Source organism: Amblyomma mixtum, chromosome 9, assembly GCF_055824585.1.
Source record: "Amblyomma mixtum isolate Tamu chromosome 9, ASM5582458v1, whole genome shotgun sequence".
Classification (NCBI taxonomy): domain Eukaryota; kingdom Metazoa; phylum Arthropoda; class Arachnida; order Ixodida; family Ixodidae; genus Amblyomma; species Amblyomma mixtum.
In genome coordinates this window covers 27,002,658-27,030,426 of record NC_143020.1, presented here as the reverse complement: position 1 = coordinate 27,030,426, position 27,769 = coordinate 27,002,658, and the positions used below count along the sequence as shown (strand labels likewise).

The 27,769-nt window shown below is 42.8% G+C and overlaps 1 protein-coding gene across 3 annotated transcripts; it reads left to right on the top strand.

Annotated features, from left to right (window-relative positions):
- Positions 1-1,644: 1,644 nt before the first annotated feature.
- LOC149328575 (venom metalloproteinase BumaMPs1-like) lies at positions 1,645-26,402 on the top strand. Of its 3 annotated transcripts, XM_089560852.1 has the most exons (15): positions 1,645-1,771; positions 5,830-6,002; positions 10,434-10,526; positions 11,854-11,883; positions 11,973-12,099; positions 12,997-13,044; positions 13,147-13,265; positions 13,383-13,454; positions 13,574-13,716; positions 15,891-15,940; positions 16,426-16,534; positions 17,820-17,990; positions 20,824-20,974; positions 21,446-21,592; positions 26,329-26,402. In XM_089560852.1, exons 1-15 carry the CDS (start codon positions 1,708-1,710, stop codon positions 26,392-26,394), a joined length of 1,563 nt encoding a protein of 520 aa, XP_089416978.1. In that variant the 5' UTR covers positions 1,645-1,707; the 3' UTR covers positions 26,395-26,402. The 3 variants fall into 3 exon arrangements, with proteins under 3 accessions (XP_089416978.1, XP_089416979.1, XP_089416980.1); XM_089560853.1 differs by lacking the exon at positions 11,854-11,883; XM_089560854.1 differs by lacking the exon at positions 20,824-20,974.
- The last annotated feature ends 1,367 nt before the right edge of the window (positions 26,403-27,769 follow it).

Sequence of the window (27,769 nt, the reverse complement as noted above, 5' to 3'; positions counted from 1 at the left end):
TCAACTCCGGATATAAAGATGAGACCTCGTGGCTGATTTCCGGGGCCTACACTATGCACAAAACTAATGACATATGCATCAACAGTCCACCGATAGCTCTCTTCAAACAAGAATAGACATTTCTTAATCTGTGACAATGAATAATTCCTCCTGGCTGTGCGTTTGTACGTTTTTCCTCGTTATTCCTGCTCGTTATGTTTCGTGCATATGCTCTCTGAAAAGTTGAAATAAATCATTTGGTTGCTAGTCAGCCCAATTGTGTGTCTCGTTCCGTTTGCCCCATTTTCAACCGTAGTTGCATCATCTCCTTCAAACCGAAACTTGTGTGAAATTGCCCCAATGATTTGTATTTTTCCGCCTTCGACGCATTCATCACTCGCTCATTTCAGAATCTGCGGCACATCAAAGTCAAACTTGTTGCAACTCGCGCAGTTGACGAACGTTTTTACTAACCGTAAATGCTTAATTGCCGAGGCTACCTATGAGTTACGTGTGCGTATAATTACGACACCCTCTGCGCAGAGTGACAAGAAAGTGGGCTTCTATGCACTTTCTTTATTGCTTGTTGTGGACTACACGCCGCAATACTTGCATAAGTATATGCAGCCGCAGTTGGCTGCCTACCGACAGCTGCTCGCGCTCTGAGTCATGAAGTCAAAAAACGAAGAAGTGCGCCTGATAGCTTCGTATCGATAAACGCGAAAAGCCGTGCTGCAAGTCTTAGCGGCAAGTAAGAGTGCAATGACAGTTGACATCTGGCTGGGGTGAGGGGTGAGTGACGTCTGGCTGGGATGAGTTTGGCCGGCCTGCGCCCGGCCACACAACGATAAGAAGCTAAATCGAGGCGGCAGTTGGAGCCGCTGGTGGAATACAATTTGACGAATGCGGCGGAGTCCGGGAAGCACAAATTATCGGTGGAAGCTGCCACAAATTTCGGTTCGAAGAGTTGGGTAAATGCGACATTAGCTATGATTGTTTGCACGAATGTCGTATTCTTCTACAAAAAATTAGTTATGCCCCCTAAACATCATATTTGAACACTTTGAAAGACCAAACATACGCTAACTAGCTAGTAATGATGTTCTGTCCTTATATGACGAGGCCAATTGTACAGCGTTAGTGTTGAATGAGTATTGGAAAGGAATGTGCTCCGAGTGAAAAACAAAACAAAACATGCACACACTTCTGGTATATCGTTTTCTCTACTGCTGGAAAATTTGCACGACCTGATTCTAAAAATATTATAACTGTTTTAATACTGAAATCTCTGTCGATCGAGAAAACTACCATAAACTACGTCGTATATCAGGGCGTCATTTTTGATGTCGAAAGGATGTTTTCTACATCCAGAAGTGCAGAAGCCAGAAGTGTATATGCGGAAGCACGGCATACAAAAAGAGTCGAATGAATGTTACAGACGAAAAGTCCTGGAAAATTTTATAAAGTCATATCATGGTGTTCATAAAGGTCCCCCTCCGCACTTTGTACGAGCAGCTAATCTCCATAACAAAAATTGAGATACTGACGTAGATCATAAAATGTCAAGTGCATGGAAGAAATGGCACTGGGGCATTTGGAACTGGCCTATGTAAAAACAAATAAATAATTTCTTTTTATAGAATAAAATCACAAACCTCACATGGACAGCGCTAGAAGCAGCCACTCCGCTTTGATGTGCCTGTAGCGGTTGTAAGTGGGCTGCTAGCAATGTTCCTCAAAATAATACTCTTTTTGTCCTTGCTCTCACTGCAATCACTGCATGCTGCCATTGGTAAGTGTTCTTTTTGCTTTACCTATTTCACTTTGAGTATTTATTTCTTTAAAACCTACCAGTAATGCTAAGATCCCCAACTGTACACATTGTTACCTCTTGTGGGAAGAAAATTTGCACAGTATAAATTACCGTTGAAGACGGTGAGACCAAATCTAAAAAAAACGTGGCACGAAAACGCCACGAGTCACCGAATTTTTTCATGGCGCATTCTTAAGCTCTATTCTTAGCAAACGGGCCGAGCAGACTGGTGCGAGCTGTTGTAGAGGGTCAATGGAGGCATTTTTATGTGAGGCGAAGAAGAAGAGCTTGATTAGAGTGCAGGACAAGGCGGGATCATCTTCATTATTCTATTTATTATGGTTATGAGCGGTAACAAGAATGTAATTGTTGGTACACCTGCAAAAATAAAATTCGCAGATTACCTAAAGGAAAAACTACGTAAAGCTGGAAGGTTCCGGAAAAAAATAAATACTGACTTCAATCGCAAAATTGTTAAGCATAATAATATCAACTAACATTTAGACTAAGCTGTCGCAGTGTTCTAGAACCACCGCCAGGTGAAGTAGCCCAGAACAAAAATGAAGGAAACTCACAAAAATTCACAGATTGTCTGCGTTAATCAACACTAAAAGTATGATTGCGCCCATAATTTGTTTTTGAAGCGCATGTTTTAATTTTTCCTGCGCTTTTTAGGCACTTGGCGTATTCCCCTTACAAAACTGCTTCTTGAGACAGTGTTGAAGTTCTCATGAGCAGACTCAACACGTCATGTTGAATTTTTGTTGTGACCAGGATAGGCTAGTGGTGGTGAATTATTGAGGCCGAGTTGAAATTCATTGGAAAAGTGGCCATCGTGCTAGAGTTCAGCATTCTCAATAAAATTTCTGGATTGCGTTCATGTTGAATACATGTCGAAATTACGAGAGTGAATCTACACGTCATTCTGAATCTTGGCTGGGGTAAAAAAACAAAACATCCTGGGAATACATTCGTATTGCGCCAGATGGACCGACTACCAATGCAATTTTCGGCGTTATATTCATATTTATTGCCGCAATTTCTCGTTAACGTGAAGCTGTCATCCACTGTGGCGTAGTGCTCCACACACACATACACTATGGCCTTACACATCCATCAGATAAAGAGCATGGAACACTACTGCACACGAGGCTATAGCATGAACTGACTAACAGTTCATCTTACGAGAGGTTAAGTGCAACCTCGGCTTCGCCCTTATATAGCCCTACTCAGCGGTGTCCGGACCTGCGTAGGTTGTGGCCTGCCGATCAGCTAAGTTATGACAGTCATTACTATTAATGTTTATTTATTTTATGTGTAGTAGAAGTAATCAAGTTCCCATCTATTATTTGACGACCTCGATTCATTCATAAATAACATAAATAAAGCACTAATTAAGCGTCCTTTTTTATGAGAGCACATACGAATCCTCCAAAGTAGGTATGCCTGAATGAGCATATTGCACTACTAGCACTTTTTTGTATGCAAGAAAATGACTTTGAGCGCTTTATGAGAGTTTTAAGGAGTGCTACATGCGTTCTTAATATGTGTAATGTGATCAGGTTCTGTTTATACGATGGATGTCAAATTATTTCATTTAGTTAGGCTTAGAAACGGCTGCCTTGAGATGATTCAACCTAAATTCAACAGAAATTGCTCACCAGTTAATCTCTTGACTACGCCCAACAAAAATTCTGTCTAGCAGGTGTTGAGTAGGCTCAACATACATAGAGTTCATGTTGGTTTCCAGTTGATTCATCAGGAGCTCAACAAGCCGTCAACTGAAGCTCAAAAGTCATTTTTGTAAGGGTCTTAATAGCACCAGCGTCGATTGTCAAAAGTTTTTCGCCTACTGTGTTAAAGTTTGAGCGGGCATAAAAATGGTGGCCCACCCAGCCCATTAATGTTTTTTGGTGCGCTGTGAAGCTGGGATATAAAGGCTCCTTGCAGCGTCACAGCGCGCTTTGGACTCTCAAAGCTAACTTTAAAAAACTTGTGTATTCGGCAAGTAGGGAGGGTTCACTATAGCACTCCTGCTACAAAACTCTCTTGCTTTCTTTTATTTGTTGGAATTTAGTAACGAAGAATTTGCACGAATTAAACTGAAGCTAAGCAGAACGAAGCGACTGTACATGGGTTACGATTGCCGGTTCGCTTTTTGGCACGCGAAAGTGCGGCTTCCAAGGTTCTCTCATCGGTGTTTACGAGATAATTGTACCATGCAGTGGTACACGACGCTGATCGCTGATTTCTATGATGAGGGCCTTGAAAATTATTAACAGAAAAAAATTACAAACAAGCTGACGTATTTGCTCTTAACTGTTCGGGCACTTGAGTGATACAATTCATCGTTGTAAGCATGCGACAGGAGTTGCTATTCGAAAGAAATGAAACACCGAGAGTTACTAAGAAACAAAAGAAAGACACGACAGAAATATACTAAAAAAGCAAAAAACTTAAGTGCTGACTCGGAACTCTTGAAAAAGTCTAGATATGATGAGGAGTAGAAGTCATATGACCGACAATCTCTGCCTCTGCTTATCCGTAGTCATAATCGTCAAAAGGCCCCGCTGCGGTGGCTCAGTGGTTACGGCGTTCGGCTGCAGACCCGAAAGATGCGGTTTTGATCCCTGCCGCTGCGGCCGAATTTCGATGCATGCGAAATTATAGAGGCCTGTGTACTGTGTGATTTCAGTGCCGTTAAAGAACCCCAGGTGGTCGAAATTTCGGAGGCCTTCACTACGGCGTCCCTCATAGCCTGAGTCGCTTTGGGACATTGAACCACAATAAACCAATAAACCAAACTGCTGAACTAACGACATTTACCCTGAGGGCACTTAAGGTAGGCATAAATTTTCTGCTACTAACATTTTTTATATCAAGACTGGAATGACCTGCCAAACGCTACCGTGGATCAGACCGACTCACCGTCGTTCAAATCATCCATCGAAGAAGTGTACTGCTGAATATTCCACCCCCTCATGTAATACCCTTTCAATGGGGCCTTTGAGGTAAAAATAAACAAAAATATTTAAACTAAAAGTGACCTCCATTGGTTTTTATTGCTGCTTTTATCCGATGCGACCGATGGACAAACTTTAAAAGAAAATTTTGCCACGCATTTGGATGAATGGACGAATGTCTTCGATGTTTCTTCGACAGTAGCTTACCATATTAGAATATTAAAATTTTCCGTCCACGACTCCTGGACTTGGGTGCATGTTGCTCTATTTGAGTCCAGTTGACCTCGCGCCTAAAAACAGTAATAATAAGCGAACAGCGGAAATGCTGACGTGCAAGGACAATTGGAGGCGCGTAAGAGGCTGGTCAGGTTTTCGGCGCATGGTTTTTCCCTAGATGCGCTCGCTTTCCTTTGATTGTGTAATCGGGTTTCCACATGTACGCTAAGCAGCTGTGGGCGCGCCTGCTTACCAGCAGCCGCCCCAGGGCTCTAGCTGCGAGTGGTGACGTGGCGCATCGGTTACATTACGAGGAGGTACGGGGACTCAGCCGAAAATGAGGCGGCATATTGTGTGTGATGCAAGACTTTCTGGCAGGCTTGTTGGAACTTTATCTTTTATAAAAAGCTGAGCGCTAAATAGACGTTTTCCTGTGAACGTCTATTTAGCGCACAGCTTTTCAAAAAAACACATTGTCCCTGTTACGTGTCACGTTAGCTGGAGGCCAGAGCTTGCAAGCTAGCTCACGAACGCACTACGCGATAAGATGCACCAGTTCAAGCGAAATAATTTCTCAGACCATAAATCACTCATTTTAACGTACTCACAACGACGTCGCGTGAAAGAGGTACTCATACTTGCGTTAATTATTGCCTGTACGGATTCACGCTGATCACTGATAGTACCGTTGGCCTTGACTTGAGCTGATTAATATTCGAAATATCATTGTAAAAGTATCATTGGAAACGAGAGGCATATTTTACCTTGCCATTTTCTATAGCTGTCGTTGAACACAAATATCCGGCCTGCCGATGGAATTATTCAAAATGTTATTTTCATTACATGCCTATTTCGCAGTGCCAGAACATGCGGCCGTCGTGTACCCGCAGCTTTTCGATGTTCGGGATGACCTCGGAACAAGGGTGCTAAGAGTAAACGACAAAATTACTCTCAACCTCAAGAAGAGCGCCGTACTGCCCGACGATTTTGTATTAATAGAGGACTGGGAAGGCGTGCCGCGGCATACATATGTAAGTGTTGCAAAATTTTGCATTTATAAGCCTCGAGTGAAATCAAATTTTGCCGTAGCAAGCAACGTTCGAATATATTGATTATTGGCGCATTGAAGTTAAGACGAGCGGTTATTGCTCATGTTAAGTCCAAAAACTGTAGGGGTTAGAGGAGAGAATAGAAGGTTTACTGATTTCTACAAGACGGCGCCTGAAAATTAGATAGCCAGTTTGTCTGTGCTTTTTCAATGGTTTATGTATTGAGCTTATTTTGCTGCGGGGAAATAGTGTTTGGAATAAGGGATAAAAGGTTGAAACCTGGAAACTTGTGCAGGGTACCAGCGCTCTAACCCTTTCGTTTGTAGGAATCACGGCAGTCAGCGAAGAAATCCGAGCTAGAATGGTAATGTGTGTAGAAAATTTGACGAAGAGAAAGACATACTTTAACCTAATAATAAACCGATTGAATGATGAAAAAATATTTCAGTGCTGGAGGCGTCTAAGAAATGACCACTTTAGTAATCAAACTCTATTTGAGTATACCTCCACTGGCTTTAGCTAGTATGGGCCCCGTTCAGAGCCGAGACGTTGGACCACTTCATAGTTTGTACAGAGCACTCCGCTTGCGCTTGTGAAAGACAGCGAAGGTTGGGAAGGGCAATGTAAATACACTGAAGAAGATAGGAAGATTGCAAGGTGTCGAAAAAGCGAAAGAAAGGAGCAGGTTACGATAATTCAGTGGTGACCATTTCAACAGCGGAAACGTATCGAAGAGCGAGTGGTAGGGAGGCTCGTATGAAGAAGCTACTTTAGGTCGCTTGCTAATTTTCTCGCTCTAGAGCGGGTTAGTGCGCAAACGTATCCTTGCTACGGAAGCGGCTGTTTCCGCGAATCTGTCCAAGGAGTATCCTTATTTGTTCTCTAACAAGTCTGAGATGTTGCTCAGGGAGAAGGGAACTACCTCTGAGCAAGGAGGCGTTTGTGCACTAACCCGCTATTGAGCGAGAGAGTTAGCAAGCCAGCTAAGGTGCGACGTGCCCCTTGGAACAGACGCAGATCAAACAACGGGGCATGTTGTGGAAAAGCAATTGGAGAGGGGCTCTGACGGCCTAGACGGTGACGATGGCACCACGGTTGAGTCGGAGAGAGAGTTGGAAACAGGGAGAGTGGCGGCGGAACGTAGTTCGTTGTTACCACCGTCGTCCAACCATTTCGAGCGATTGCTCTCAGTAAGCAAGGAGTAGTTTACTGAGGATCAGGAGGCAGACAAAACAATACAAAAACTCCACAGTTCAGCCAGAGAAGGAGTTTCGAGAAAGAACGTCACGCTGCTAAAAAGAAATTGGCCGTTGTTTCGTCGCTATCAGGACAAGCATAGGTATTGCGATAGAAAGCCCCGAGCTAAGATAACTCTATTTAGTAGACGCAAAATCAAAAAAATGGTAGGAGGGAGGGGGGGGGGGGGTGTAGGCATTGTTATGACAGGGCACTTTATGCCCCGAGGTGCAGTTCTCGTAGCATCCCCTATTTATCGTAGCTAGTGGAGTGTGCGCGCTTGTGTGCGCTATGCAAAGCACGAGGGACGAGAATGGAGAGAGTAGTGCGACGTGGTTAAAAGGTTGCCTCAAATTTGCAGCGTCTTTTGTCGTTAAAGGTAGATATAAACATGGAATGATATTGGAGTGTGACGTACCACTGTCTGGGATTAGTTATAGATGGTGCAGACCGCATTCATCAAATGGGTCATGTCCATTCCATTCAACTTGTCCCCACACCCTTAAGCACCATTTCTACTGTCAAACTCGTGGCAGCGCAGAGCAAAAGAGAAACACAAGCGCTTATACAGGGTCTGTTCTGAAAGTAGTAGGACTGGTTTTTTCCTGGGTGAACGGGCGGGCGAGAGGTGGTCTGCGCGTGCAGGATCATTGAAGGGGGATGTTGGGAATGCTGGGGAAAATCGGCAGTCGGCTCTCGGCCGTTGAAGAGAGGAGGTCGCTTCTACTGTGAACCCCTCTCGAAACGTCTCGTCACGCAGAATCATCGCGCGTTTACTGGATCTGCGATACGCGACCAAATTTTGAGTAAATCTTGGTAAAACGGGCAAAGAGACTCACAACATGATTAAGGAGGCTTACGGTGACACTTCCATAGGTAGATCAAGTGTTTTTTGAGTGGCACGTGCGGTTCCGAGAAGGTAAGGAAAGAGTGGAGGAAGACAACCACTCCAGACGCCCTTCGAACAGCAAGACGAAGGAAAATATGTAGTGAGTGAAACATTTACTTAACAGTGATCGTAGAATGAGTATCAGAATGATTGCTGATGACTTGAGCATTCCTCAAACGCAAGTTTTTGAAATCGTGACAGAAAACTTATCCATGAGGAAGGCGTGCGCGAAGTTGGTGCCGGGAGTGTTGTCACAGGAGGAAAAGGCCAACCGGTAGGACCTTCCTCATCATGTGAACGAGGACCCCGACTTTTTGCCCAGCACAAGGCGGCAACGCTGCCTCAGACCCCCTACAGCCTCGACTTGGCCCCGCCAGACTTTTTTCTATTCCCGAAAATAAAATCTGCGCTCAAGGGGGAACATCACGGATCGGCAGAGGTGGTTCAACAGGCCGTGACGAGGGAGCTAAACAGCATTCCGGTCCAGGCGTTCCTGGAGGCGTACGAAAACTGTAAAACTCATTGACAGCAGCGTGCAGGTGCGGAAGGGTGCTACCTTGAAAAATTGTAATCGTTTCTACTATTCTCTTTAATAAATTTTGTTTAAACAAATGAGTCCTACTACTTTCAGAACAGACCATGTATATGTCAACGGCACCGGCGTGTAGCAAAACACAACCTTAATATCCGCGACACCGCTTGAAGCCAAGAATGCGCGGCTTCTGGAACATCCTCTACCGCCGCCTTCAGTTTTGTTATGGACGCTCCGTGTCCTAAAGATTACCGGATGAGATAGGTGTAACACAGAGAGACGCGGTCTCCGCCTTCTTAGCAGAGGATTGGATTGCTCTCTCCGGATGCTTACTCTCATTGTACGCTATTAATGCAGTTTCGTTAAGATTGCTTCAGGTTCGGCGACCTGTTCGGCTATAGGCGCGCAATAGTTCCGGGGCTATGTTAGCGTGAGTTTGTAGAGTATAAGTGGGAGTTGAAAGAATTTCACTCTTGAAATTCCCCCATAAATGGCTGCTGAACAAGCACCCCGAACCGATTCAAGACTAGCCCATATGCAGTATTTTCTGCGGGCTGTATGAGCTGAAGAGCGTGAAGATCAGAGGATTCCTGAGCTCTCGGGGCTGACTGCTAGTAGGGAAGTGCTATAGCTTGTAGTCAAGCTCGACATGTTCGACAGCCTTAGAAGTCGGAGCGTGTCGAAGGGTTCGCGACGTCATTTGGGGCATGAACCTTCAGCGTTTGGTGAACTCAGCTAGCACAGTGGTAGCCCTTGGAAAGGAGTGTAAAGATGACTGTCAATTTCGCAATAGTCATTTAGGAAAACCATGACAATAAAACGCTCTACGGTATGTAGAAAGATTTCTGCGCGTAAGTAAAGATACTCCGTGTATTACACACAGTGCATTATAATGCGCGTTAATTTCTCTGCTGTCCTCCAGAAACATCACCCCACCTCTGCATTGAGAAAACCAAACTGCAGAGTTGTATGATTCTTAGGAAAGTGAAATGCGGGCGCGTAATATTCTCTGTTGTCCTCCAGAAACATCACCCCACCTCTGCATTGAGAAAACCAAACTGCAGAGTTGTATGATTCTTAGGAAAGTGAAATGCGGGCGCGTAATATTCTCTGGCGTTCAGAATTTAATACATTATCGCAAAGGACAGCATGCCTGCCGTACTCAGATAACTATAACGTTTTTGTTGCCCAGAATATATTTTGCTTATAAGCGGTTTTCAACTACAAAACGCATGAGCCTTTTCTCCCTGGCGCCGGTGATTTCCACACAGGTAACACTGCAATCAAGGATGCTTCTTTGAGCTTCTGAATTCAAACGTTTACACAACTAGCGATTACAAAATTTGGAAAACCGATACAGTTCATTAATGTAGTAATATGCGCGCAATAAGGAATTAGCAGCCTTCAATTTTCTCCGCAACATGTGACCGTCACCATTGCAGAAGGAAGTCGGAGCTTGATGTGGGGAAAAGAAATCTTTTTTTTTCTGGTGGAATTAAGAAAACTAGATATGAAAGTACTTGAAAATTTTACTGAGATAGCGATATTCTCGAAAGATGTAATAACTCTAATTTCTACGGGATTATAATGGCGGTGTTTATATTGCGAGGGGTCTAGAAGCTTTTGTTCCATGGCGAATAAATCACTCTATATCGACAATTATCTTCAACGTTGGCATCGCGTATTTCGCGGAAAAAAATATTGAGCATGCTTAATTACTCTGAGCCTTCTTTTTATCCCAATTACGTTGTCATAGTTTAATGTGGATGCCTTAGAAGAGGACTTGTACCATGACGAAAAACATTTTGCATCAGTCATGGTTTCCGAAGAAGACGGCTCGTGGAAAGTTGTAAGTGAACTTCGCGTTTCCTATGGTATGTATAAAGGAGCAATAATCCGGCCAGCTCAAGAAATAACTTGATTTTTGTACAGAGTGCGGTAACTAACCTTCTCGTAGTTTTATCCATTACTTTACATATATTCTCGAGAGGAAAACAGAAACACTGTACAAAAGCAGTAGAGTGCATTTTTGTAGGCATTCGGGCGCGTGGCCAAATCAATGATGGCTAACTGTAATCCACCTTTTCTGTGTCTAAATTACAGCCATTTATCCAATGCTGAAAGAACCAAAGGCTAATAAGAATTCTGCGACCGGGTTGACTTGGTCATAGAAAACTAAATGAAAACTAGATGCTTTTTAGTCACTCCAAGGAAGTGTGGGTGATTCATTCCTGTAGAGAAGAATAAAAGCAAAACTAGGGTCATTTAAGAGCGAGTGGAGCGATGCTTGAGCCGTCAATCACAGAGTAAACTGAAATTTGTGGTATAGTGACGGACAGAGCTGATATCAAGAAAAGAAACACGCTGTTGAAAGGGAGGGGCAGAGAGTTATGTACAGCGGCATGCTAAACAAATTTTCTGGGACACAATGCTGAATCTTGTTCATGACAGCTGTAAGGGGCGGTAAGAAAACAAGCATTTCTCCGGCAGCCAACTTGGGGGACTATCGCGGCTATACGAACGCTTACTTTAATGTCGCATCAATATGAAGGAAGAAGCTCAGAATGTATCTTTAGAATAGTTGGAGAAGAAATGGAAGTTTTGATTATGTCAGAATGCTTAGACGCAACATAGCCTCTAGTAGCTCCTCGCATTCGGAGACTACTACTTCCAGTGTAATTTCAAAAATCAGCGATCAATACTCCAATACCTCAACTTTCACACAGGCACATTTTACGTATCAAGATACTTAGAAGCCTGCCTTTGTGTGCAACAGCAAAGCCATGCACATACTATTCTGCCCAAAAGAAGTATCAGTATGCAAACCACACTAACGATCAGATCAGTTTAAAGGAATCTTCACGGAATTTCTTACTCAAGGGACGTGTTTGTTGCGGCCTGACAGAAAGTAAATATACATATATCCATATGAATTCAAGCAATAATAAAATCATGCATAAAGAAAGATAAAGGCTTTATTTGGTTTATACAACAGAACAAACGAAATGGAAATCCAAGTTACTTGAGGATGAGCTTGATGCCATAGGGCTACCGTTTCCCCTAGTGCTGAGGGCGTTTTAAAAATTGTTCTTGCGTTATGTTCGCGTTATGATCAAATCGAATGAGTTATGTATTGTGAAGTGAGTTGTTTCATTTTGATTTCATTTTTGAAACAGGTGTGCAGCAGAAGTGTTACTGGCACTCAGGTGACATGTGTTTACTGAAAGATTGCGGCCAAGTCAAAGCGTTTTGTTTTCTTTACATTCTACTTTTTCAAAATCCTTTTACTGTTAAGGAAGGCGTGGTTGGACCGAACTTGAAGATTAGGCCAATGGAGGAAATGGGACGCTCCAGCGAAGGTCATTACGCTCACCTTTTGGAACCCATTGAGAAGGAGTTGTCTGATACACCAACCGTACTTGGTAAGGCTGTGCTTTAACTCTCACTACCACGGACAGTGGTATATCTAATTGGAACAGGAACTGTGTTGTTTTTCGGCAACCTGTACTGCTTTTCATTTTAAACCCGTTAACGCGAACGCAAGAGTAGGGGCTCGCATTAAACACCGTACTTCAGCACGGAAATCACTCTAGATTTCGCCCTGTTTTTGTTGGCTGGCACACAACTCAAAGAGATAGTTGAATCTGTGGAACATGTCGAGTAGATATTCTTTGTTTCCTAGCAGAAGCCAATCGAAATTGTTTTTCAATCGCTTGATACTTATCCCGATGATTAGTTAAAGAAGGCAGGATGTGGGGTGTGTTTCTAGAGGCGGTGTAGTATTCACTGCGAAACTAGCTGCGGCCATGGCTGCAAAGATAGCCTACGGTGTGAAGCAAACAACTTCACAGAGGACCCGAGCTTCTGAACGCGCCAAATGTTATGAACGCACTGAATACCACTCTGTGTGTTCAAAGAGTACAAGCAGTGACTATGAGTTCAGTGCGTGTACGTATATCCAAGATATGCATCTAATGTTGAGAAAAACAAAAAATGACTATCTCTACATTCCAACATTTGCACCGAACACTTCGTTTACTCATGTGAAGGCCGCAGACTGAAGCAAATGAGGCTTGGCTCGTTTTCTGCTTGCTCAATCACGCTCACAACTAAACACAAATTAAATAATAGCATTTCCAAATGGCATATAACATAATCACTTCAGAAAAGTGACAGATTTCTTCGGAATCAATACAGGAGCGTAGGCACATAGAATATATCTCAAAAGATAAATCTTCTAGGCGAAGCTCGGGTGGCTGGAAGGTGGTTTGATCGTCTTGTCGAAACATGGTTATAATTCAGCTTCTTTTTTTCCCCAGGGGAATGGATTGAGCAACCAAAAGCAGCGCCTTCAGAAAGGACAGGAAGTAAGCGATCGTACATGAGCATCTTTAAAAATACTGAATGCTTGCTAAATACCAGCTTTTATGACATGCTGTGTTGGGAATCAAACCTATTTCCAATTTTAGGTGTATACGATATTCCGATCATATACCCTGAAGTAAAAGTGGTTGTGGACGATAAGTTTCGTTCCGGCTTCAAGACCAAAACGAAAATGATGCGCTACCTAATAATTGAATTCAACTGTGTAAGTGACGCCTTTGTCTGTGTAGACATAACGTCCGAACGTTTTGTAAAACAACACTCGTAAACATAAGAAAACAAAGTAATGCTTCATGCGCTGAGATGCTTCTTTGTTTTTCAGATCAACCTTCGCTATCGCACCGTATCCCGGCCAGAAATCAGGTTAATATTTCGCAGTGTCAAAATTACAAAGGTGAGTATAGCTTTTTCTAAATTTTCTATTTACACAAGGTAAAATAATATTGCTTTTAAACTGGGCGAGTCACTGAGAGAGTGTCTCCTGTTTGACAATCCACATTTCCTTCATCTCAGAGCGAGAAGGAGAAGTACTACAAGTTCGTTTGGCCAGGGCACAACGTGATCAATGGCCTGGACTCTCTGTATGCCTTGGTTAACTTCACTGATGAAAATCCGAAGGATTATAAAAAATATGACATCATATTCTTCATCACAGGGTATGTAAAACGCACGAACGAACCGGTCCTTTGAGTATATATCCAACTCTATGTTCGCTGAAGATTGAAGCTTTCTGCTCGAATATCGTATACGGATGTACGCATGGATCCTTAGCACTTTCAAGCAATCTCCAACTATCTCTGGCTAGGGAGCCCTCCAACCTCGAGTTGGAATAATCATCGAACGTGATATCTTTATCGGCAACTAAATGTAATTGGCATTGAGGGAATGAAGCGTACCTCAGAAGTTTTGTATCAGAGAGGGAGAGAGGCGGTAGCAGGGTGTCAATGAATGGGTTACCAAGGAGTGATGGAAATCCCGCACAGATCTACAGTGTCTTAAAGAGAGCCCTGCAGAGTCTAAGAGTGCAGCCGAGCATCATATTTTGGAGCTCCGCTGGAGAAACATGGACGGGAAGAAAAACTATCGACTGCAGTTTGCCTAAGTACTTTGGCAAGCACTTATTGCGCGTTTCAAAATGTTTTAACCCCAGAGAAATGGGAAACAAAAAACAATGCAGGAATTAAGGAAAGCGTGATCACTGTATTTCACAACCGAACTGCCGTTTATCTGGACCTTGACCTCTGATGTGCCCTGCTTTACCTTAATCTTTCAAAGAAGCGTGAGAAAGCTTTTGAAGGCCAGTTTTGAGGCAAAGCTGAAAACTGAAAAACCACTCATTGAACGACAATGCATATTCAAGAGAGAGATGAGGTGCGAAATTTAGACTAGCCTCTAGGTATTCTCTCACTTGAATGGAAGAGACGCCACTCCTCACACCATGTGAATTTAACTGCTATCTAAGAAAAAACGCCCGCGGTAAATGTTTGCAAATCCTACATTTGGACATGCAGTCTTGCCTAAATAAGACAGATGAACTGACTAATCTTTTTACAAGTCTCGCATGTTCATTCGACATAATCATGCTCTCTGAAACACGGTATCGCTTCGATAGCGATGTTATTCGGATTCCCGGATACGATACATTCTTTTTTAATCGCAGCTCGAAGGGTGGTGAAAGCGTTGCCCTTCTAGCAAAGGAAAACTACTCGTGCCAGTTCTTATCAGACCACTGTGTGAACAACAAGAGTATCGAGATGCTTATAGTCCAATCTGCCCGACAAACTATTACCGTAGTCTATCGACCACCACAAGCCATTTTAATCGAATTCTTTCGCATTTTTGATAGGGAAATAACATTTTTTTCTAATCATTACCTATCCTGTATAGGAGGCCATTTTAATATAGACATGAGCACTAAAAATTCTGTACAACAAATATTCACGACTATAATGCAAGCCGTGGGATTTCAAAATGTCATTAATAGACCTACACGCAAAACTCCTAAATCTTCTTCCACTATCGACTTTTCATCATGAATTATAGTGTACCTTTTACTGAGGGACGTCTTGCGGCACACATTGGTGACCACCTCCCTATTTTCTTGCGCATTGACAAACAACAGCTTCCAACAAGTACCCCCAATTATAGCGGGCAGTTTATTTCACAAAAGAACCTCGAAACGTTTAGAGGTCGTATACAACTAGTGGATTGGGGTCCTGTTTTCGTTACCGTTGACTGGATGCTACTTATAGTACTTTCTTGTGGCTTTTCTTACCTGTCTATCAAGAATGTTTTCCTGTCACTGAAGTAAGAACGATAAAAACTGCTCGCAAACCTTGGATGTCCGCACGACTGATACGACTCGCAAAAAAGAAACACAGAATGTTCGCTAAATTCAATACCACTAAGGATACCACACTTTTGGCTCAATTTAAAGCTTTGCGCTATTGTTTGAACAATGAAATTATATCAGCTAGGACTACCTACTTCAATAACCGATTTGGTAGGAAACTCTTCAGTAATCCTAAAGAAAAATGAAAATTTCAAAAGCAGGCGTGCTTGCTCAGTGCGATCTGTCGATAATTTTATATTACATGAAAACTGGCAGACCTGGAAGAATGAAGATGACTTTTCTAGGATGACTCACTCCATGCTCATACTAGCTTTGCTTAAATGAGGCTTTAAAATGAGAGAAATTCCATGTCATGAAATGTCGTCAGATATTTGGTCAATAGATAAGAGTGATTTTTGCTGCGTAACTAATAATAAAATTGCCACATTGTCTCAAAAAAATTTCTACTGGATTTCTGCCATGCTATTGCTCTCGCAGGCACGATATGGCGGCTGTTCAAGGTCCTAGAGTGGAGCAAACTCTGCAAGGTGAAGATCAATTCAGTTTTGGTCAATTACAGAAGGATTTCCTTCTGAAAATGTGGCTCAGTAACGGTATACCGTTCTTTATCAATGCACTAACCCGCAGACAGGAGCTTGTTAAATGTAGTAATACCAAAATGAGAATGTTAGCGCCATTTTTTTTATGAGGAATAAAACGTATTCAGCATTGCCTTAGGTTTGGGGTTAAGAATGTGTACCAATAAATCTAAGGCAATATATTTGATTAAAAAAAATCAAATTTCTTTCCCGAAGTTATGTTCCATTAGTTTATCACGGTAGGTGTTGATGTAAGGAAAACGGAAATTACACTCATATTTAGTCTTTCCATGTAACATCTAAGGAAAAAAGTAGTGATACGTTTAACCAGAAGTCTGATTCAGAGGTCTATAAGAGTTTACAGGATCATGTCAATGCCTAATTTCTTAAACACTTTTTTTCAATTTTTCTGCTTCTTCGGAAATGTACTCAAGGCTATGCCTTCGTTGGATCGGCGTGCCTGAGAACAAGAGTAGGACTTGGTGAAGACGTCGCCTACACGTATATCGGCATTCGGATTATTGCCCACGAAATAGGACACACGTAAGTTTTGATCCAGAATTTTGAAGTTTTTTCCTCTGAATTTCTGGATTCATGATGTAATTTTAACACAGAATGGGCGCGAAGTAATAAATTGGCACGGATGTATTAAAATAAGCTGAGCACTTAAGTGGCCCGTAACAGGATTGAATAAAAGCAGAAAACAAGCGCAGCTTGCCGTGCAGATTCTCATTGCAATGGTGCTCTTAAGTTAACACAGCACTGTATGAGCATGTGTAAGCCTCGTGGGAAGCCAAAAGATTCAAACTAAACAATTTCAAACCATAAAAATAAAGTATTAACCATAATGCGCGACGTAGTGGCGAATTACGGGTCGATATTGATGCATTCAAATTGAAGAGTACACGTTTGCTCTCTCCTACTCGCGCCTCACGGGCCAACGAAGTATACTTGTCTCCTAGCACTCTTGCTTCATCCTGTAAAGTTCGGTCTGATGAAGGCACGCGCCACGCTTATCTAAACACGTACAGAGTCCACCATTCATAAAGATGTCACGCTGGTCGATTAAAGAACCTGCCACAGCATGCCCGAAGAGTCGCCTGAATTCGGCAACCTTCCCACGTCGCGTCCAGCGCACGTGGATAATAAGAGGCTACCGGCGCCTGTCCTATGATAACCGCCTAAAACACCCAGATGTTTTCACAGCGATGTTTTTGAAGGCGCTGAAGACTTACGGAGGCCTGCGAGCAAGTTCCCCGCTACAAAGCCAGTAGCGAAGAACGCAAGCTCAAAAAACTCTACTTTGTGCTTGAAGAGTCAGCTCGAGCATGGCACGAAAACGATCAGGTCATCCATATCTTATAAGAGGCGTGTTGTTTCAATCTTCAGGCCATCGTTCGCAACGCCGATTGCCGGGAAAACGTGAAGCTCCACTATACTCTGGGAACTGGCAAACGAAGAAAAATGTGCGCATGTAGTTCGAAATCACCGCCCGTCAGCTCAAGCGAATAAATATCCACAAGACACAGGAGAAGAAACTTCGCCACCTCAAGCGTGCTGTGAAGGCGGGGCTGTTTGCGGAACTCGCGCACTGCCCATGGCGTACTGCTCCTGCGACGACAGTTGGCCCGGCATTGCAATTGAGACGCCCAGAGCCTGGCGCCCAACACCTTTTAGCCATCCTTCGGCAGCAGTGAAGGCGCCTTGTGCCCGCACGTTTGGTGCGTTGTCCACGACGTTTTTGCAGTCGCAGTGATCACCATCGCCGCTGCCGCATATCGCATTTGTTCCACGGCTTGTGCTTAAAAACACCAACTTGCATTTGCAGGTTAGGTTGCTCCCATGACGGGACTTCAGTTCAAGGTCACATCCCAGAATTTACTGCAAACTCAAATAACTGCCCCTGGGAGCAAGGCTACTTGATGAGCTACATTGAAGAAACTGCGAATAGCATGAAATTCTCGACATGTTGCGACTACTCCATGTCGCTAGTTGCGTGGTAAGTAAATTTATTTTGTGCTGCTCATTCTGAAGGGGCTATGTGAAAAATATTTAATATATATGGGCACCAAGAGTCTAACTATTTAAATTACATTACAGAAAAAGTATCATGAGTAGTAGAAATGATGGAATTAAAATATTCTTGAAAATTCGTCCCCCAGGAGAGAGTAAAACACCTCAAAAAAGGTGTATTGCCAAAATCCTGTAACGATGTCGATTTTGATTCCTTGCAAAGTCATCGGCCGCGCAAGACCCCGTGAGGATTGTCGCGCCAGATGTGTAACGTCAGAAGCGTCAGCGTGAAGTAGCCGCCGGCTCACGCCGGTTGTTTTACTAGCTTGTTTAGTCCATTTTTTGTTATAAACCAGTCATTTTTAGCTTGATTTTACCCTCCTACAAAATAACCTGCAGTGGAAACAAAATTTTGTCCGGCCGTTTTTGATAAAGAGATAGTGGGGTAATATGCAGATGTCTTGCGAAACCATGTGGTGTAGAAGCTTTCGGTGGCTGAGTTTACCATACATTTTTCGAAATTACTTTAACGAACCTAAAAACAAAGTATTCACAGATTCTCCAGTACAGGCCGCAGAGGACAGTCACCTGGTGGAGAGATTTACGATGAAGCCGGTTTCCCGAAAGCGAGCAGTTGTCTCATAATTGAGCAAGAAGCAGTTTCCCGTGGTCCTCTAGGATACTATGTCCGTCATAATTTCAACATTTCAATCATAATAACAGCTCATTTAACTTTTCTGATCAGAGTGTAGGCAAAAGTTATTTTGAAACTTTATTGGGCACCTATCTATGACTGTTGGTCTTATCTTGACTACTGCAGAACGACTCTAAGACCAATGCTTTTGTGATCAATAGTTTTAAAGACGATGAAATTGCAACAAAGCGTGCGGTAACTTCCATACGGGTTTAGCTAGTTCCTCTGAAACAAGACGGTTGATAAGGTCGCCTCCGACGCACATAGACATAAATCATCACTCGCCCGGTTTCTCCTATATTTCCCCTTTGGCACCTTATCGGTAGAGAAATGCGCGTGAAAGAATGTTGGTCTCTCTCTCTTGTTTTTTGCCTTCTCGGAGGTGTTTTTTTTTCAACAGCGTCACTTTAGACAATTTCGCAAATCTACCGCGTTGGTGAGGTGAGAAATGCATTTTGTAGCATTGAGTTGGACATAATTCATGCGCTTCCTCACACTGGTGCAAAAAGATGTTGCCGCGCTTAAGTGAGCGAGACCTCGAAAGAGCTTAGATCGCCACGTATAATCAAGCACAACGTTTGGAGCTAGTTGTTAGAGATGTGGGCACCTTATCAAGCACGTGGGGTAGCTAAGCGCGACGGTCGTCATCCTGTCTTCTCGGTGCCTTTTAGAGGGATTAAATAAAAATATAGCAGGTAGTGCCTACAGCCGTATGCTATATATGCCATATGAGATATTACAGGCTTCCATTAATGAATTCGCACTAATCTAGGCCATCCTTTTTAAAATACTCTTGCTTCAAAGCTAACAGGTCAGCGCTGGTTCAAGGGGATGCCTTTCCGAACAACGTCGCTATGACGTCTTTCAGGCGGCGTTGGTTTGCTACGTAGCAGTATTCTGGTAGCGGGCTTTTTATATAATGCGATGGCACGAGATAAGCGCGAGACCGCGCGAACTACCGCGAGACCACCGCCTTTATGTTTTAGAAGCTGAGGTTGCGGAGTTGCATTGTCTCGAAGACATTTAATTGTGGGATGAGAAGATAAGCGAAGATGGAAAATGTAGCGCCGATGGCTAATAAGCATTCAGCCGTTGTGATCGGAAATAGTTCCATGGCCCACTAAACATATCGTCTCGATTTTGCTGAAACTTTTTTTGCCACTTTATATACAATTTTTTTTCGTTCCCTGGCTGCCGCGATTTTCTTTTGTCACTGTCAACATATGAGATGGCGTTTCTTGGTAAACAACCCACGCAGTTTTAATGAAAAAAGCGACACACATGCTCAGTGATGGCTCTAACTTCCCTTAATATGCTGCTAATTTTTTCACATAAAATTTCAATTGATAGTTGCGCCACATTGAGTAGTTGTCTTTTTTGGTCCTTGTCATTACTCAGCGCATTAAAGCAAAAGAGCATTACTGTCGAAGCAGGCTTAAATGAGAGTTCATATGGCATTAGCAGAATACATTGAATTTTCATCATTACGTTTTGTGCTCGTGAACTCCAAAGATTTTCCGAGAGCTGAGGAAAAGAGTCGAGAGGTAGGATATGATAAGAAACATTGTCGATAGAGTCGATAGGTAGAATATGATAAGAAACATTGTCACTGGATGCAAGCCTTTTATGCAATAGGTCTGGAAGTCACTGAAAAATAGCGCCATACAAAGTAGGCTTATAGTTGAACTCCGGCACCGTAGAATGAGCGGGTGTCTTTTCTATTGTCGCTGTTAATTCTCACGCAAGAAAATGCACCGAAATTGTCTAAGCCAGTTTCTCGTTGAGTAGAGAAGATCCTCCGCTAAATCAAATAACTTCACAGGCATATTTTAGCACAAAAGACGGACGACGGGGTGCTAAAATATGCCTGTGAAGTCTGAACACCAACTAGCCCAACATTTAACCCTCATGAAATCAGATAACGTGTACTCTTTGCTACTTCTTTTCCTGCGTGGAATCTACATTATTTTTCTGGTTTCAGATCAGCTGCCTCTGAACGATGGCGGGGTATGATGTGGTAGAAAATTTAAGTATTTAGGTGCTGTTCGTTTGCTTTTGTGAGCTGGCGGGAACACACGTGACCTAAAAAATGAAATTGTGTTCTACGCTTTGTGCTTTGTTGCAGGTCCGCACGAATAACGTGTTTGCGTGAGATGAACTCAAAGAAAACGATTAAGAGTCGCTACAATACGTCAAAGATTCCTGGTGAATTTCTCTCTAAAAACAAGCAGTGCAGAATGACCTATCCAACCCTAAAAAGGACGCATTTTATGAAGGTGCGTATCAAAGGTCTAGAGGCGTGAGGTTAACCTGTTTTATGAAAGCGCGTTTGGCTGCAAACAAGTTTTGAGCATGAAATGCGTTTTTTTCTAAGAATTTATATAAGGCCTATTTAAAACTCTTTCCAAGCTAAATTTCTTTAGGGCAGCTATAACACCTCTCTTAAGAACCAGAGGAATGGTAATGTGATGCCAAAGGTGATTATTTCATTCTACCATTGAGTCAACAACCTATATAATGTCCCTAAAAGACACAAGTGGCGCATAACTAGTTCCTTCTTTTTTTCCGTGTACTGTATTGCTGACGATGACCAAATATAGAAGAATATAAGAGACTGGGAATAGGATGATCAAGAAGGTTAAACGATTAGATTATCAAGAAGGAATTATTTCAGCCGTGAAAAAGAACTCCGAGGAGTGGTCAGTTATAAGCTCATCAAAAATTTCTTTTTATATGGGTGCCCACAGGAAAAAGGAATTCGAAACTGCAAAGCCTGGTGTTTCGTGCCCGGAGATCAATATAACGCGGCCGATCACTTCTGGCCTATGCTACTCATTGACGGCAGCAAATGCAGCTATCCTGGCCGGGTGGCCAGCGGGAAGTACAAACGTTGGGTAAGCCCGAGTGATTTATAAAGCGGCTACCGTAACTAGTCTGTGTGAGCCCAAGAAGTGTCGCATAAGTTTCTTTTTTGCAGGCTGTATCAAGAAAACGCACTGAGAATCAGCAGAATCATCGCGCACGCGTACAAATTCATCGCACTATAGTTTTCTCGGAATTACAAGTGATAATATTCCCTTTGGCTTGCGAGATTGTCGCTAATGGCGGCCGATAGATTGTCTAGCCAGACCGTGCCAACACTTTGTTGGCACGGGAACATTTGCAAAGGCCTCTGAGTTAATAAAGTAGGCTTCACGTGTTAAATCGGCAAGCTACTGGAGGCAGTACTGCTTTGAACTAAACAAATGCAAAGAAACCAGGAAAGAGAATAAGGCATGAGACTGACTGCTCCCGCAAAATGTGTCAAAGAAACTCTTTACTATCAAGCTTGGCAATATTTCTGGCCATGTTTTGAAAACACCAGGGAGCCAAATCGTGCGATATTTTTTTTGCAAGTCTAGAATATTAGACGGAAAAACGCGCTAAAACAGAAGAATACATTCTTGCATTCTGTTGACTTGACCAGCAGTGCTTTGTTGCCTTAATATTGCGTGCTACATTAACTGGCGCAGAATATCAGTGCGGTTGGGAAACTTTTAGTGAGATATTTCGGAAGAAAAAAGTTTTTTTCCGTGATTAGTAACTTCTCGCCATTTATCGCTTCTACTAAACTGAATAAGAGAGAAATATGTGTAGATGCGTATCGGCCCATGCTTATGAAGCTAGAAGCTCATAATGGGGCCACTAAACCGATTCATCATCATCATCAGCCTGACTACGCCCACTGCAGGGCAAAGGCCTCTCTAATGTCTCTCCAATTAACCTTCTTCTTCGTAAGTTGCGGCCACTGTACCACCGCAAACTTCTTAACCTCATCCGCCCACCTAACATTCTCCCGCCACCTGCTACATTTACCTTCTCTTGGAATCCACTCCGTTACCCTTAAGGACCACCGGTTATCTTTCCTTCGCATTACATACCAAGCCCAAGCCCATTTCTTCCTCTTGATTTTGACTAGGATATCATTAACCCGCGTTTGTTCCCTCACCCACTCCGCCCACTTTCGATCTCTTAACGTTACACCCATCATTTTTCTTTCCATAGCTCGCTGCGTTGTCCTTAACTTAAGCTGAACCCTCTTTGTTAGTTTCCACGTTTCTGCCCCATAGGTGAGTACCGGTAACATACTGCTGTTATAGAGTTTTATCTTGAGGGATATTGGCAAACTGCCATTCATGAACTGAGAGAACCTGCCATATGCGCTGCGCCGAATTCTTATTCTTCAAGTTATTTCCCTCTCACGATCCTGATCAGCGGTCACTACCTGCCCTAGTCGACATATTCTCTTACTGCTTCCAGCAGCTCGTTACCAACTGCGAACTGCTGTTAGCTCTCTAGACTGCTGAACATTATTTGGTTTTCTGCATGTGAATTGTTAACCCCACCGTTCTGCTCTTCCTGTCTAACTCATTGATCATGTTTCGCAGTTCTTATCCTCAGTGACTTAGCAAGGCAATGTCGTCAGCGAATCGAAAATTTCTGAGGTATTCTTCATTAACTCTTATCCCCAACTGTTCTCATTTCAAGCCCCGGAATACCTCCTGTAAACCGGCGGTGAATAACGTTGGCGAGATCTTGACTTTCGGCCTGATACGTTTCCTTATTGGAAATTTATTGCTGGCTTTATGGAGGACTGTGGCAGCTGTACAAACCGATTATTATAGCCTTTCGAAATATGAGATAAAATTATACTTCCTTCTCAGGGAATGCGCTGATTGCCTCTGTTCACAGAAAATTACGCCTTCAAACATGTGATTAAAAAGCTACGGGCACAACAGTAAGAAGATTCAGACAAAATACAAGACGCATACAAAATGCAGCTGCCACTCATGTAGCATTTTCAGGGTTTTGCTTAATGATTGCTGAATTTTTCTTCCACAATCTTGCTGCTATTACCGTTTCTAATAAGAATATTGCAGTGAAAGTGTTGGTACCATTTTCGCAGATTTCTAATTCGAGTGTTTACAGCACCGGTAACCAAAATTTTGTTGTTACAAATCACTTTCATTAAAATATAGGTGACATAATTGGCGTGGGAGCAGAGAAAGCACCTGCATTCACTACACTAATGTTTCTTTGAGAGAAACGCTGACTCTCTATGCAGTGACACAAATTGGGGTGCAGTGAATAAGAAGAACCTACTGGACGGTTGTACAACGTCAATGACGCATTGGTGCCGATGAATTTGATGCTTTTGGTGGAATAAAGCATTCGAGATTGAGCCCATGCGCTGGGCGGATATCAGGGAAGAGAGAACAAACGCTTTCGTGATTTGGTTTCTCTATTTGAATAACCACATTTTTTTTTAATTTAGCATGCCGCTTAGTACCATCTGATAGCGAAGCAAAAACGGATCAGGACGATGAAATGATTTGAAATCGGTTATATATTTTCTACTGTATAAAGACAAAATGAAGAGCAGATGACATTTATCCATTGCAAACTCATTCCTAAGAAGTAAACTAAACGACGAATGAATGGTTACAATGTATGAATCAAGAATAAAATGATGTTCCAATTCAATTATACTTTTCCTGAAGTAGGATGAATGGCTAAGATTTAGGAATTCGCAGCTGGGAAAGGCTTTCGGGAGGCTGCATTGAGCTTCTTTATACTGGTAGAAAAGGAAGTAGATACGCGAACAAAGATTTAAATACGGGCAAGAAAACGTGGCATTCAGTATGGCAGCTTTATATGAACATAGATCGTGTTTACACCTTTTGTTATACGACAGTGTTATAATTACTTATCAAAGATTATACGAGGGCCTGCCACAAACGTTTTTGATTAATATGCGGATGCCACTCTGTACCGGACCCATCGCGTCCACCCGCCCCGCTATTGAAAGCTTAGTACTTGCCGTCTTCTACTAATAAAGAGTTTCAGAGAGGAAAACGTGATTTTTTCTATTGCTACTCACCGCATATTTGCAGGAGGTAACTAGAGATCTTAATTCGAAACACTTGGGGTTAAGAGTTAATGGGTAGCAACTCAGAAATCTGCGATTCAATGATTACGTTATCTTTGTTTGTAACTCTCTGGAGAGGAATTGAAAAGCTTGATCAATGATTTAGACTGGAAAAGCAGAACGGTAGCTCTAAAAAAGTGGTAGGTTCTCAACGTAGTTAAACCGAGTAGACGCGCGAAAACATGTGTTTAGCCTGGTTGGCTCATGGTTTTGCTTTACTGGGCCGAGAGCACGTCAGGTGGCGATATTAGCTCGCTAGCAGTATTAGTTAATGTAGACGACGGAGCGCAATGGACATCGCGAGTGCGTGTTGCAGTTTAAAACGAGCAGTGGCCGCATGCTGCAATAGGAATACGCTCTCATGCAGAAACCAGCAAAGGTTATTTGTTTACTCACAAGGTCAATTTAAGGTCAGGATTCAGTGATAAATAAGGTTTTGCAGGTTTGGTGACGAAATAAGAGCTTTCATATAAAACATCATGCATAATGGAATAGCAGTTTACGATACGCAGCCAGGCGCTGAAAGTGGTGAGAGAACGTATCGGCTAAGGCAGGTAGTCACCGTAGATTCTCCCCAGGGGAGTAAAATAGCTAGATTAATAAGTATGGGTTGCAGCGAATTTGGCAAGTATTCTAAGATTATGAACAGCAGTTTACTAGTATTCCTCAAGATCCTCAGCTCAGCTGTATTCCTCAGCTGTATCTTACCGGTACTCACCTATGGGGCAGAACCGTGGAGGCTAACAAAAATCGTTCAGATTAGATTGAGGAGAACGCAGAAAGCTGTGCAAAGAATAAACATAGGTGTACTGTTAAGAGACAGGGATAGGGCACAGTGGGTGAAGGAAGAAATGCGGGTTAATGACATCCTAGTCGAAATCAAGTAGAAATTTGCATGGGCAGGGCATCTAACGCGAAGGGAAGGTAATTGATGTTCGTTAAGGGTATCCATCAAAGGGACTGGATACCAACTGTAGGCAAGCGAAGCAGGGGTTAGGAAAAAGTTTGGCAGGCGGATGTGATTAGGAAGCTGGCGGGAATCTGATGGGCGCCGAAGGCACAGGATCAGGTTATTGGGTAGTTTTGGGAGAGGCCTTTTTGCTGCAGTGTTCGTTGTCAAGAAGCTGATGGTAATAACTAGAGCGTAACCGAAAACTCTGGCAAATGTTTTGCTCGCCGACAAGCTTTTTTAGCTTTCGTTTTCAATAGAGAAACAAAAAGGAGACACTGGGAGCTTAAAAAAAATAGGGAACGAAAAGAAATTGTGAAGAAACATCCGAACACAATAATGAATTGTGTCGACCAAACTCCAAGCCATGCATTATGCATGTTAGCTTGTGTTGACTACTGAATGTTGACTTCTTCATGTCGAGTGCTGGGTTCTGACAAAAACTGTCTTAACTTGTACCTGCCCCCATCTATACTGCTCTGCTCTCTGCTGTGAAACGCTGTAAGAAGGAGCAGTAGGAATCCTTCTGAAAAAGACATTTATTGCAGTTTATATTTTAAACTCATTTTTGCACGCTCCTTATGCAGCAGGGAAAATTTCGTGTCAGAATAATAGGTACATGTGAAACGTGTTTTGCTAGCGTCTATTTTCTGCTTTCCTACTGAAATTTTATTGAGCTGCCTTGTTAAGATTTTGCACTTTGTTTCACATAGGTCTGCATAAATGGAGACTGCGTTCCCAAGCGGCCATGGTACCCAGCCCGATCAGTTGGTCGATAAAAATAAAGCACGCCAGAAAATGCTCCCCTTTGCTTGTTTCAAATTTTATTGATGCCATTTTGTTCAGTTCAGTTTACAGCGAAAATACCTTCGTGAACATAGCAGCACGGCGGCAACTCAGATGATTTCAATAGTACAGGTATTACAGGAACTGTGGAGAGACTTTACACTCCGAGTAATCCTCTGCGGCAGCAAAAAGGGAACGTCAATAAATAAGCTTACATAATCTGTACAAAAGCACTGTGTACACAAGAACTTATGAGGAAATAAAGGATGACTTATTTTGTGTAAAACGAAAGTGATTGAAAAAATAACCGATGAGAACATTCGACATGAGGCGCTAGTAAGGAATTATAGAAGGTTGCAGTACAAAAGATATAAACGTATTCTCACGCTGTAGTGACGGCAGTCCAGCGGTCAGGAAGACAGCAACAGGACTTGGAAACGAAGCTCTTTATTTGGGCTGACTTGCGCCCTCAAAAGAAATAAACAGCATGGCAGCGGCGTAAGCAACAAACGTGCTCACCAGTCGTCGAATTAAGAATGCCCACGGCTCGCTGCAGCTCTCAATTTGAAGCCGACAAGAAAACTTCGAGAGAACAGGTCAAAATCAACTACAGTAATGTGGAAATACGTAGATGCAGTCCTTCATGGCTGTGATCAATCGAGATTAGTCCGGTCGCTTCTCGTGTCACGAACAAAAACGATAACGCCCCGTTCCTGCGGCCTTCAGCGCGAATGAACGGACACCACAATGATACGTGCAATATATGGAAATCCATATCTTGCCTGTACGAAGTGCATATTATTTAAGAGCGTACGTTGTTGGGCTAGTCGGTCAATCATGGTGAATACAAGGGGGGTACTGCGCACAAAAAGACAAGGACAAGAAGATAACACAACAAGCGCAGACTCGCGACCTGCGACCGTCGCGAGTCTGCGCTTGTTGTGTTATCTTCTTGTCCTTGTCTTTTTGTGCGCAGTACCCCCCTTGTATTCACCATGCATATTATTTCCACGTAATTTCTATGCGATTTTTTTACTGTGTATATGATGTCACACTGAGTCCGTAAGTTTGCATACGTGCTTCCATATAGTCTATGCCTACTTCATGTGAGCCGTACGGGCTCCATAAAACTTGTTATGGAAACGTAGGGAAGTGTGAAACTCGTCATATGGAAACTTTCAATAGTGTACCATGCAAATCAAAACAACGCACCTTATGCGTGTTACGGCACCCAGAAGGGTGGGAAAATTTTGTGTGCCATGAGTTTTCCTAGAGGTGCATTCTGTAGGCTAGGTGAATATGAAACTCTTAATTCCGGTTTTTGGTGTGTGAACAAATGTTTATGGGAGACGCGGGTATTGAAATGTT